The following is a 13,170-nucleotide window of genomic DNA, read 5'->3' as shown; positions in this document are numbered from 1 at the left end:
AGACTCAGTATCATGAACAATTTGATAGAATTAAAGGGTATTCAGTAAATTTGTTTAAGTCTATATGAACATCATTACAAATCACCGCATATGAGAAAAGAATATAAAATCATCTCTACTTGCTCATTTCGTTTATGCACTCATCTTCAAATCACTTGATCAAACAAAGAAGAGAGTCACTCATCCGTCTCCATATATAACAAATACAAATGAGTAAAAACAAACACAACTTAGTAGGAAATCTTCTATAAAGTAGAGTCTCTGTATATAACAAATACAAATAAGTAGAAATAAACACTACTAATGGAAATATTCTATAATGTACATGGTAAGTAAACTCAACTATGCTCTCAAAAAGGGAATAAAATCACGTGAGTTTTCGATGCAACTTAGGCAAAATAAGGCACAGGTAAATTCCAAACGTGATGAGGAAAAAAACACCTTCACAAAAAGTGTCAAAAACAGCCAAATGGGAAATGCGAAGTGAGACAGTGGGTGGCACACACACCAATTCAATTTCTACTTCCTTTCCTATTGGTCAAACAATATTTTTAAATTTTACTTTCCTAATATATAATAATGTTAAATTCAAAACTAGAAAAAACTAAAAAAAAAAAATGGAATTTAATAAAGTGAAGGCCCCACATAACACCCACTTATGTGCAAGGCTGAAGCCGCCGAATGTGGCAACATAGGATTACGTTTCGATTCACGCATCTTATCATAACATTTACATAAATCTTTTTGTTTCATTCACAATTTTATTTAAGGTTTCCAATTTTCATCTTGCTTCATTTAGGTAATAAAAGTATATTTAATTGTCTCATTTAAATAATCATCTTCACTAAAATTTAATGCTTATGTTACCGTTTTATTTTTTAATACATGTTAGTGAGTTAATAGAGAAAGATTTGAATAGTTTTATCTCTAATCTTAATTTTTAAAAATTTTGTACATACAATCCTTTATGTGTTTGGTTAACTATTTATGTTTCTATGAACATTTTTTAAATTTTAAAATATTTAAAATAAATAAAGTAAAAAAATTGTAACTTTTTTTGGAAAAATATTTTTCCACATTTTTATAGGAATTTAACTTTGATACACCCACTTAACATTTGAATAAAAACTATATAAATCCGTGAATGTAATTTCACTATACAAAAGAAAAATGTTCATTGTCTATAACTTTCTAATATATATAAAAATATTATCACTTTCATATTCTCGTAAATGCAAAAAAAAAAAAATTAAAAAAAAATCATATTTGAATCTTATTTGTTAAAAAGGAAAATAAGAGAAAAAAATGATAATGTGTTCAATTGAAGAGAATGAGAAAAAAAAAATATATAAAAAAGTTATGAGATCCATATCTTATTTTTATTTAATTTTTCACCTATTATATTCTTATTAATCTTGCTTTCTTTCTTCTACCAAACGGGTCTTACCTAGTTTTATATGCAAACTTAAACCTGTTAATTTTTACCACTATAGTTTATTATCTTCAATTTTTATTTTTCTTTCACTTTCATTAAGAAATTGTTAAAAAAAATTAGAATTATTTTAATAATATAGAGTGACAGAAAATGAGATGGACCCCACACCCTGCATTATTGTTAATTAAAAAACACTGTATTCACTTCAATTTGCGTCTTAGAAGACTTTCATTATTGTGGGGCCCACATTAAAAGTCAATCTCTCACTTCCCATATTATATATTAACACTCTTACTGTTTTCTTAATTATTGCCTTAAAAAATAATGTTCAAATATTAAAATAAAATAAGAAAATTATAATATTTGGCACGACTAATGATTTTTTTTTTAAAAAAATAAAACTAACTAATATGTGTATTTGTGGTACAAAATGTAATATTTTATAGTAAAATATTTTTCCAATGTTTAAGCAGAAAGTAACATGATAGAAATGAGTTTATTCTTTTATAATGTCGAAACAATTTGTATTTGCATGTTTTATACAGTGATGAAATTAACTTGGTGAGCAAAAATTATATTACAAAAAAAAAAATAGTCTCTAATATAGGAAATTAAGGTAAATTTATGGCAGTAAAAGAATAAATAAAAATATAGTTTTCACTAATTATATTTGTGAGTGTTTAATATTTTTAAAATTTATGGTTTCCATAATTAAATTGCATGCTTCGAGGATTGTGTTTCCCAAGTAGCTAAAGAATCCAAAGTGTCTCATTTACCTAGATCAATGAAAAGGAAAGGATAGAACTTAAGAATAATAAAAAAATATATTAATTTTTATATAATCATCACAAAGTTTTAAAATTACAGAACGATATACTATTTTTAATTTTTTTTATTTTTCTTCTTTAAATTCAGGTGTCAGTGTTTGTTCATTAAAAGAAAACTTATGATTAATATTATGAAAAAAATATATTTTATTGAGCATGTTAATTACTATGATTATACTTTGTGTCTCCTAAGAACACTGCAAGTAGTATTTTGAATGCAAGTTGAGAAGCTTTTCTTTGAAGCAAGAAAAAGAAAAAATAAATGTTACACTCAATACCAAACTAACAAGCATGCACGTTTATTTACAAATTCATATAAAAAACAATGTTTCAAGCTTTGATTTTTGAAAAATTATATTTTAGTTCATTTTTATTAATTATTTCGATACTCTGATAAAAAAATTTCTTATATTTGATATTAGGCGAAAAAATAATACTAATAAAAAGTATATCTATTTTGACTATGGTTCACCATATATGGTGCCATGTTAGGATGAAAAAACAAAAATTTGTTGCAAAGAAACATACTTTTATTTTTGCTATTGTTTGAATTTTTCAAGTTGACAAAAAAATGTCTATATTAGTTATAAATAAATTTCAATTTTCTAAACAAACCACAGTGAAAGGGTATTTAATATTTTATTAAAATTTATGAATTTAGAAAAAGCTTAATACATACTTTTCAGTTATAAATGTGGGTTCAAAGATGGACATAAAATAAAAGTTCATACCAAAATAAAAATAACTATTACTGAATAGTTTATTTTTATTAATTTTAAATAAATATTAAAATTTAAAATAAAAGTAAATATATATTTTTATAAGGAATATAGTAGTTTTATAAAAGCTAATATGAGCATTTAAATGAGAAAGAAAAAGGTGAGTGAGATGATAAAATGGGAAAGATTTTCACCCTATGGACTCTCTTATTTCTGCATCTCTTCCAATGATATGAATAATAATGTTATCTCACTTTTTTTGTCATTTATTTTGATAATTGATAAAATAAAAGGTATATATATAAAAAAAAATGTAACATAAATGTGAGAAGTAAAGTATTTGATACCTGAGGTCTAACATGATGCAGGCCACCTCAACATGGCTAGTACAGATAGTTGGGACCCCCAGATTGGGTAACATGCGCAGTTGCTCTTTTCAATTTATTATATTCTATTAAATATTTTAAGTTAAATTAAATGTCATCATTGTTTATTTTTTAACTACCATAATTTAATAATAAAGTAGTAGCATTTCTAAATTTTCAACTAAAAAACATCACAATCAGCAACATCAGCAGTAAGAACCGACAAGGCAGCAGCAGAGAGAGAGAGAGAGAGAAAGGGTGGAGAGGTTGTATTTGCTTGCAGTCTTAATTGAGATTTGAGACTCATTCATGCTGTGAAAGAGGGTATAAAGAGGTGTGTGAGTTTCACACCCTTTCATTCATTCACTTTCTTGGGGGCACAGAATTTTTATTCAATGACCCTTTAATCTTTTTCTATCCCTTTCTTTCTCAACCTGTTCTTGTTCTTGTGTTGTTCTTGTTTTGTTCTAGTTTGCAGCTGAGTTCTTCAGCCTTTTCTGTGTTCCTTCATCATGGCTGGGGACAAGGGAACCATCACTCTTGAAGAGATCAGGAATGAAACTGTTGATCTGGTATATATGCACACACCCTTCAACCTCTTTTGCTTTTTCTCTCACTTTTTTTCTCTCATTAGTTGTTTTCTAGAGGGTTGAATGAAAGAATATATCAGATATCAGAGAAAGAGTGTTTCTTTTCTGTGTTTGCTTTGTGTGGCATCATGAATGCATAGTGTTTGATTTTGGTTGGCTTCAAAGTTTCATGCTTTTATCTCAGTAGAAGTTTACCTGTTTCATTTGTTGAATCGAATCACATCATGCATGTTTGGATTCCAGATGGGAGAGTTCAAAAACTCTTTTTTTTTTCATATCAGAATTCTGAAAATATATTCTTAACTTTTATCTGACTATTTTCTTCTTTACAATTTGTCTACTGCTGAATTTCTACCTAAAACCTTTACAATCTTCTTATCTTTTTCACCTTTGGGTCCATTTTAGTGGCTCTGAGTAACAGTTCTCAGGAAAAAAAGTTATGTTTTTTCATCATATATGGTATGATTTTCCTCGCCTAACGTTTCATTGCTGAGAAAATTAAGGGAAGAAAGGTAAAAGTCAATAGAGGGAATTTCTGGGGAAGGTCACATGCAAGGAGAGAGTTTTTGAATATTGGAATCGTTGCTTTGAAGGAAAACTATAATTAATTACAATCATGTAGTAGTATATAGTGTTTTGTTTGGTCAAAAGCTAAACATGCATGAAAGAGGGTTAGATATTCGTTTTGTTTTTTCTTTACTTGTTGAAAATTTACTTTCTTTGTGGTAGACCAAACGTGTTAATTCACACCTTAATTGCGGATCCAAACATGTGAAATACAGATAAGACATACACGTCTATAGAAAACGAATTCATGTGTTTTCATATTGGTGTACATGGGGGGGATTCATATTCTCACTTTCTTTAAGGTATTCTCATTTTCTTGATTAAAATTATTTGAAAGCTAAAAAATTCAAAAGGGTCTTCAAAAAAATAAAAATTGCATCAATTTAGTATGGTTTCCCAAAATAAAAAGTTTGATTTTTTATTTATTTTTTGTTATTTTTATTATCACCCCATCTATCATGTGTGTGTCTCTCTCTGTCTGTGCCTTGTTTGGTGGGAAGGAATTTAAAGTACTTTTCCGTGGTACTTTGGCCTTTTAAAAATATTGTGTGGATCATGGCCCTTGGGATTAACCGTTTTCATAGTAAGTCTCACATTCAACGGTTGTGACAGTGGGGGGTCCATGCTTGTTTGGATTCATGAATGAGTCGGGCAGTGAAATGGCCATTTTGCCCTCACTATCAAGTTTCAACTTGTTTTAATAATAGAATAAGAAAGAAAAAGTGATTTTAATTAAATAGAGACCAAACGGACCCCAACTTGTCCAAGAGGTGAAAGCTGTTAGCAGGCGCCAATCACATGGAGAGATAGCTGTACTGTCCACTCTGACACTTCATACTTTCCTCATATTATTATATTTTTTCTCAAATAATTATGTCTTTAAAACATTAAATATTAAAGAGTCTGTCAGATTCCTTCAGTTTTAATTGATGTTTCAACTGTTCAAAATTTGTAACTTAAATTATTCTATTGGACAGTTTCATCTTAAAGTTATCTTAGGTACAAAACATGTTATTTCATTAAATACTTAAAAGTGGCTTTTTTTTGTATAGTACTTGCTGTTTTTAATATTTTTTTGTTTGTGGGGGGTTTTATGTAACATCTTTGAAACTTTTGGTTCATTAGAATTTTTATTATTATTTGGCTGAGCAAGTTGTTCTGAGGTGGGGTTTTATCTATATTTTTTTTCAACGAATAGGATTAGGATTTTGGGTTTGTACAGTGAAGGGAAGCTTGTTCATACTCACAGGGCTGTTGAGGCATGTGCAGCATTTGGCATGATTTGACTATAATTGGGTACACAGTAGCATAAAAAAGTGATTTTTCAAGATAATTCTTTTAAAAGATAAAATAAGACAAAGTTAGATGACAGTAGCCTCATAAAGATCATATGAAAAGCTAACAAAACTTTATTATCCTATAAAAGTATATACAGAAGTAAAATTTCAATTTTCTGAAAATTTTAAGAAATTTAATTTATTTTTAACCACTAACTCAATTAATCTCAGACTGCACAAAAAAAGATTTCAAGTAAAGTACAATAATTTTGTTTGTCTGTGTTGTGTGGATAATGTATATATGTTAAATCAAGTTTTATGAAAATATTGTGGAAGAAGTCCAACTGTCCTACACTACCACCGTCATCCCTTATGGTGTTCTGTATGATTGTACTTGTATGCATGTGTGAGGTTACCAAATTTTGGAAACATAAAATATTGAAAGGAAATATGAATCTGATTGATTCATAATAATATGCAGATCAATGTTTACTAAAAGATCTAAGTTATGTACAATAATAATCCCTTATCAGAGAAAGGAAATGAAGGAATCTGATTGTATTGCATTGATTGAGAAAAACTATGGAAGCAAAAGCTTAGTTACATATTAAGAGGAATCTGTTAATTAAGGAGTCCATTTTTTTCTAACAACACTGTGTTATTGTGTTTATAGGAACGCATTCCAATTGACGAAGTGTTTGAGCAATTGAAATGTACCAGGGAAGGTTTGTCCTCCACAGAAGGAGAGAACAGGCTTCAAATATTTGGACCCAACAAGCTAGAAGAAAAGAAGGTTCTCACTTTATGATATATAATCTCTAATATGTTTGGATACAATGATTGAGTGTAGTTTCTGATTGATGGTAGTTGTAAATGTAATGATACACAGGAAAGCAAGTTTCTGAAATTTCTTGGGTTCATGTGGAATCCACTTTCATGGGTCATGGAGGCTGCAGCTATTATGGCAATTGCTCTTGCAAACGGGGAAGGGAAGCCTCCAGATTGGCAAGATTTTGTGGGTATTGTGTGCTTGTTGCTGATCAACTCCACTATCAGTTTCATTGAGGAAAACAATGCTGGAAATGCTGCTGCTGCTCTTATGGCTGGTCTTGCTCCTAAAACAAAGGTAATAATAATACAATTGAAATTTGTGTATTCTCTGCATGCATTTACAAGTTGTGGATGCTTCTTATGAAAAAATATGAGAGATCTTTCATCTCTGTTGCATAAAAAGGGTGGATATGCATTGATAGCATACTTTTTTTTAACAATGTTATTCAGTCACAAATTGTTGCATATGGTAAGTTTTTTTATTTTTGTAACAACTGAAGTCATAGTAAGGATGATTTGTATTTGGTTAATGGTGAAAAAAGTTTTATACTGATAATGCATATCTATTAAACTCACATTTTAGTCAATCACTTATTACGGGTTTGTTTGGAGGAAATTTCTGCATAAACTTTTATGGAAGAAAAATGAAACCAATTTTACCTTTATAACTACGTGACGTTAAGAATGGACTAGTTTAAACATGTTTTCATGTCTGACAAAAATGTTGATGCCTTTGCAGGTACTTAGAGATGGTAAATGGAGTGAGCAAGAAGCTGCAATTCTGGTCCCGGGAGACATCATCAGCATCAAGCTAGGTGACATTATACCTGCTGATGCTCGTCTTCTAGAGGGTGATCCTCTGATGGTTGATCAAGCAGCACTGACTGGGGAGTCACTTCCAGTTACTAAGCATCCAGGGCAAGAAGTGTTCTCAGGCTCAACTTGCAAACAAGGAGAAATTGAAGCCGTTGTGATTGCAACTGGTGTGCACACATTCTTTGGAAAGGCAGCACACTTGGTGGATAGCACTAACCAAGTTGGACATTTCCAGAAGGTTCTTACAGCAATTGGGAACTTCTGCATCTGTTCCATTGCGGTTGGTATGCTAGCTGAGCTCATAGTGATGTACCCAATTCAGCACCGGAAGTACAGGGATGGAATTGACAACCTGTTGGTGCTCTTGATTGGAGGTATCCCTATTGCTATGCCTACTGTGTTGTCTGTGACAATGGCCATTGGTTCTCACAAGCTCTCTCAGCAAGGTGCCATCACCAAGAGAATGACTGCCATTGAAGAAATGGCAGGCATGGATGTCCTTTGCAGTGACAAGACAGGAACACTCACCCTCAACAAACTCACTGTTGACAAGAACTTAGTTGAAGTCTTTGCCAAGGGTGTGGACAAGGATCATGTCATCCTTCTTGCTGCCAGGGCAGCCAGGACTGAAAACCAGGATGCCATTGATGCTGCAATTGTTGGAATGCTTGCTGATCCTAAAGAGGTTTGCCCCATTTATTAAATTAAAATGATTTTAAGAAAGTGTATATATATCTAAAAGCTTGGCCAAACATGCCAAGATATTTCAGAAGCCATATCTTTAGCACTTTGTTTTTGGATAATATCTTAAACAAATGCATTCTAAATATCTCTTCAATTTCATTATTTACTGTCGTGGAGTTCATTATAGAAATATTCTGGCATGAATTACGTGAAAATTTATATGTATGCCTTGTGCAGGCAAGGGCTGGGATAAGAGAGGTGCACTTTCTACCATTCAATCCTGTTGACAAGAGAACTGCTTTGACTTACATTGATGCGAGTGGTAATTGGCACAGGGCAAGCAAAGGTGCCCCTGAGCAGGTAACCTTGATCAGTTTGTTCATAATTTGTGAGACTTATAGTTACTCCATTGGTGCTAATGTATTTATTTTGGTGAACAGATTATGTCCCTATGTAACCTCAGGGATGATGCTAAGAAGAAGGTCCATGCTATCATTGACAAGTTTGCAGAAAGAGGGCTTCGTTCACTTGCTGTTTCTAGACAGGTTTCAATAGCTAGCTAGTCTTCAAGTTTGAATTTTATTTGTGGTAAATCTTCATTTCCCTTCACAAAAATAATCCTTCATGTTTACTCACTGATACTTCTACAGGAAGTTCCTGAGAAATCAAAAGAAAGTGCTGGTGCTCCATGGCAGTTTGTTGGTTTGTTGTCACTGTTTGATCCCCCTAGGCATGACAGTGCTGAAACCATTCGCCAAGCTCTTAACCTTGGTGTAAATGTTAAGATGATTACTGGTAACTAATCTCCATCATTCCAAAATCTGTAGGAAGGCTATATTAGCAATAAAATGCAATATTTATTACCAGACATCCTTAATTTAGTATCATGAATTTTGTTCTGCCCTTAGGTGATCAACTTGCCATAGCTAAGGAAACAGGAAGGAGACTTGGAATGGGAACAAATATGTATCCATCTGCTTCATTGCTTGGTCAAGACAAGGATGCAAGTATTGCAGCACTCCCTGTAGAAGAGCTGATTGAGAAGGCAGATGGATTTGCTGGTGTTTTTCCAGGTTCGTACTTTTGTATCAGCTCACTATTATCTTCTTATTATTGCCTTTTGCCTCTACTTATGTTCTTTAAAAATGTGTGATAGATACCTCCTCATATCCTTATTATATTCTATTTTTTGTACTACAGAGCACAAATATGAAATCGTAAAGAAGTTGCAGGAGAGGAAGCACATCTGTGGAATGACTGGAGATGGTGTCAATGACGCTCCTGCATTGAAGAAGGCTGACATTGGAATTGCTGTTGCCGATGCCACTGATGCTGCAAGAAGTGCTTCTGACATTGTTTTGACTGAACCTGGATTGAGTGTTATTATAAGTGCAGTCTTAACTAGCAGAGCTATTTTCCAAAGAATGAAGAACTATACGGTTTGTTGCTTCTTCTTTCTTGGTATACTAGTCTTTTTTTTTCCAGCTAAGATGTTGAAAATTAACTCCTGATACCTTTATCTTTTCATTTCAGATATACGCAGTATCTATCACAATCCGTATAGTGGTAAGTGGAGAGTGTTACTGTGATTAAACAAGTAAATCATTAAGTCAAGGAATGAGTATTGATCAATTTGGATTTTCTGTTTCTCAATGCAGTTTGGCTTCATGTTCATTGCACTGATCTGGAAATTTGACTTCTCCCCTTTTATGGTTTTGATTATTGCCATCCTGAATGATGGTAAAACTCTTATTTATCTGAAATATACTTGATACCTTCTTTTATGATAAGTGAGAACCGTGATCTAAACAGTATTGTCAAACTATTAGGAACAATCATGACAATTTCAAAGGACAGGGTTAAGCCATCTCCCCTACCTGATAGCTGGAAACTGAAAGAAATATTTGCTACTGGGATTGTGCTAGGAGGTTACTTGGCACTGATGACTGTTATATTCTTCTGGGCAATGAAAGAGACAAAGTTCTTCCCTGTAAGAAATATTTACCTTTCATTGCTTCCATATTGAAATTTAATATTCTTGTTTTGGCTCAAATGTCTGACACCAATCCCTCCCTTCATTGTCACTGAAGGATAAATTCGGAGTTAGACATATTGGTGACAGTCCAGATGAAATGACAGCTGCTTTGTATCTACAAGTCAGTATAGTTAGCCAGGCTTTGATATTTGTAACCCGTTCACGCAGCTGGTCCTTTATTGAACGCCCTGGATTGTTGTTATTAGGCGCTTTCGTTATTGCTCAGCTGGTAAGGATGATGATCTTCCATCATATCTGTTAGAGTCTTGGATCACCCTGAAGTGGTTCATATGTATATATTGTTTATTGTTGATAAAAAAAAAAATCTGCTAGAGTTGGATTTATGGAACTGAAATGTGATCAAATTAGAGTGGTAATTGTTTCATTATAAGAATTATGAAAGAAGGTTGAGTTGATGTTTTGAGCTTATGGTCTTGCAGATTGCTACATTAATAGCAGTGTATGCAAACTGGAGCTTTGCAAGGATCAAAGGAGTTGGTTGGGGTTGGGCAGGAGTGATATGGCTCTACAGTATTGTATTCTATTTCCCCCTTGACATAATGAAGTTCGCCACCCGCTACATCTTGAGTGGCAAAGCTTGGTTGAATCTCCTAGAGAACAAGGTACTTGCATACTTCATCCCTTTTACTTGTTCTGTAACTGTGAAGTTTCTATGAATAGGTTTCAGATTTGATACTATTGTTTCAAATTGTTGGTGACAGACTGCCTTCACCACCAAGAAAGACTATGGTAAAGAGGAGAGGGAAGCTCAATGGGCTCTTGCTCAGAGGACCCTTCATGGACTTCAACCACCAGAAGCTTCTAACATCTTCAATGAGAAGAGCAGTTACAGAGAACTGTCTGAGATTGCTGAGCAGGCCAAGAGAAGAGCTGAAGTTGCAAGGTAAGCAACCACAGTTTTTAAGATTTTCATGGCAATTAAATAGTGCAATATGTTACAAGATAAGGTAAAGAATATGTGATTTTGATGAAAAAGAAAACCAATGATCAATTTTACAATATTAATAACTGTACAATTGATTCATTGCTTGTTGTGGAACTAATGCATGAAATTTCTGTCTTTTCACCTACCCTTTTCAGGCTTCGTGAGCTTCACACACTTAAGGGACATGTTGAGTCTGTGGTGAAGCTGAAAGGTTTGGACATTGACACAATCCAGCAGCATTACACCGTGTAAGAAGCAACAGAAGAACGTTGTAGATAGAAAAAGGGCCAAAATTCAATGTTTTAAAGGAGCGGAGAGACAAGGATAAGGCCAAACTATTTATGCTTACTAGGTAGGGAGAGGAAGCCTGTGATATATCCATCTCTCTCATTCTGTTTATCTTTTTTTCATGTATTTTCAGATGTTTTAGTCTAAATTTTTGCTTTGATGCTTGGGGAAAAGTGGTGTTACCTTCAATCCTTGTTTTTCATATGCTTTTGAGTCCTTCCTCAACTAGGGTTGTAATGTTTAATTTGTCACTTTAAAGTGGCAGTGACTAGACAATGAGCTTATTGGGAATTTTGTGGTGGGAGAATAAGAGTTTATGGAAGCTTTAACGGCATCATGCAAAATTTGAAACTTTGACTTTGTCTCAACAAAGGCTTTTTTTCATGTTATTATCAGAAAAAAATGCAGTTCTAAGGAATGAAATAAAGGACACCAAATTTTTAAACAGTTTGAAGATGTGTTTACCAATATCCATGGGGTGTGGCTAGTTAATGCTTTGAAAAAGTTGCTACCTAGTGCTTTGGATCTTCTTTTATTGAATTTAGCTTACAAATTCTAAAGTCAAGGTTCAGAACATGAATTTGAAAGACTGAGATGAGACAAAAAAAAACTGTTGTACATAAGGCTACACTCATCACACATAATATGAATTTCAAAACCTGTGTTATAGATAAGGATTCAACTTCTTTCATTCCACAAATTTCTCGAGATACTTCATTCATTCTAGGATGAGTCTTCTCAAATGTTTTAGATTAGATTGTTCTAATAAGATCCTCTTAGATCTATCAAATGGTCTAATCTCAACAATTGTTTTTCATGGAACTAACAGCATAATTAATCTTCAGTACTTCTAAGTTCTAACAATGAACTTTAAACAAACAGTTTGTATGCTATAGATAAGTTAACAATCGCAATTTGGTTTTAGTTTGTACTTACTAAAACCTCATTGTAAATCATAATTCATAAATAACCAATTCTATTACAGATGATACAATTGCTTAAGTATTTGCTTTATTAGATTCATTGTTACACATTTCGACATTACAAGTAAAATAAGATGTTTTTACCATTGATTCAATACAACTGCAATATTATATAAGATGTTTTTACATTTCTTATGAATACATCTAAGTTAAATTCATTCACATTACAAGTAAAATAAGATCTTTTAAAAATTAACTCAATAAAACTACAGTATTAGATAAGACTTGTTTTGAAAATGAGTTTACAAATTTTAAAATTGGAAAATATATCAGTGCTATAGCAGTTTTTGACATCACAGGTTTTATAGAAAATAAAAATAAAAGTCCTACTAAACTTCTTAGATCAAGATTTCATCCCAAAGGAAATGAAGTAAATAGCTGAGAAATACAAGTGATTGCAGTTGTTCAATGAAAGTGGTACATTGAGTCACACAATTCCATTTGTTGAATGAGACTTGTGGCTATGTTAATTAGGAAGTTGGAATATTATTCATCATAACAATCTTACAAGAAAACCATTAAATAAAATTTAATTTTAAAAACAAAAAATAATTAATTATTATATTAGTTAACTTAAATATTATTTTAAAAATTAAAATATTATTAGTATTTAAATTAATTTTTATTATTAATAAATAATTTTTAAATTAATATCTAATTAGTTATTAATGTTTTAATTATTAATTATTTAAATTGTTTATAAGAAATTAGAGAATGTTTCCCCACACCAAGCAAAAGTTGGTAATAATTGTAATTAATTAACGAACTTTGGATGCCAAATTATATTTTGTGTCAAAACTTAAAGTG

The 13,170-nt window shown here is 31.9% G+C and overlaps 1 protein-coding gene across 2 annotated transcripts; it reads left to right on the top strand.

Annotated features, from left to right (window-relative positions):
- The first annotated feature begins 3,500 nt into the window (after nucleotides 1-3,500).
- LOC137820594 (plasma membrane ATPase 4) lies at nucleotides 3,501-11,827 on the top strand. 2 transcript variants are annotated; one of them, XM_068624746.2, is made up of 17 exons: nucleotides 3,501-3,680; nucleotides 3,818-3,918; nucleotides 6,454-6,573; nucleotides 6,670-6,906; nucleotides 7,351-8,112; nucleotides 8,349-8,471; nucleotides 8,552-8,656; nucleotides 8,762-8,906; nucleotides 9,020-9,184; nucleotides 9,312-9,550; nucleotides 9,645-9,677; nucleotides 9,770-9,851; nucleotides 9,941-10,101; nucleotides 10,202-10,375; nucleotides 10,587-10,769; nucleotides 10,869-11,050; nucleotides 11,248-11,827. In XM_068624746.2, the coding sequence occupies exons 2-17, from the start codon at nucleotides 3,859-3,861 to the stop codon at nucleotides 11,342-11,344; spliced, it is 2,868 nt and encodes a 955-aa protein (XP_068480847.1). In that variant the 5' UTR covers nucleotides 3,501-3,680; nucleotides 3,818-3,858; the 3' UTR covers nucleotides 11,345-11,827. The 2 variants fall into 2 exon arrangements, with proteins under 2 accessions (XP_068480847.1, XP_090151169.1); XM_090295043.1 differs by lacking the exon at nucleotides 3,501-3,680 and having other exon boundaries at nucleotides 3,701-3,918.
- Nucleotides 11,828-13,170: the final 1,343 nt, after the last annotated feature.

This window comes from Phaseolus vulgaris, chromosome 9, assembly GCF_051622355.1.
Source record: "Phaseolus vulgaris cultivar YP4 chromosome 9, ASM5162235v1, whole genome shotgun sequence".
Taxonomy (NCBI): domain Eukaryota; kingdom Viridiplantae; phylum Streptophyta; class Magnoliopsida; order Fabales; family Fabaceae; genus Phaseolus; species Phaseolus vulgaris.
Note: the sequence above shows the minus strand (reverse complement) of the source record. Positions and strands in the feature narration are given on the sequence as shown.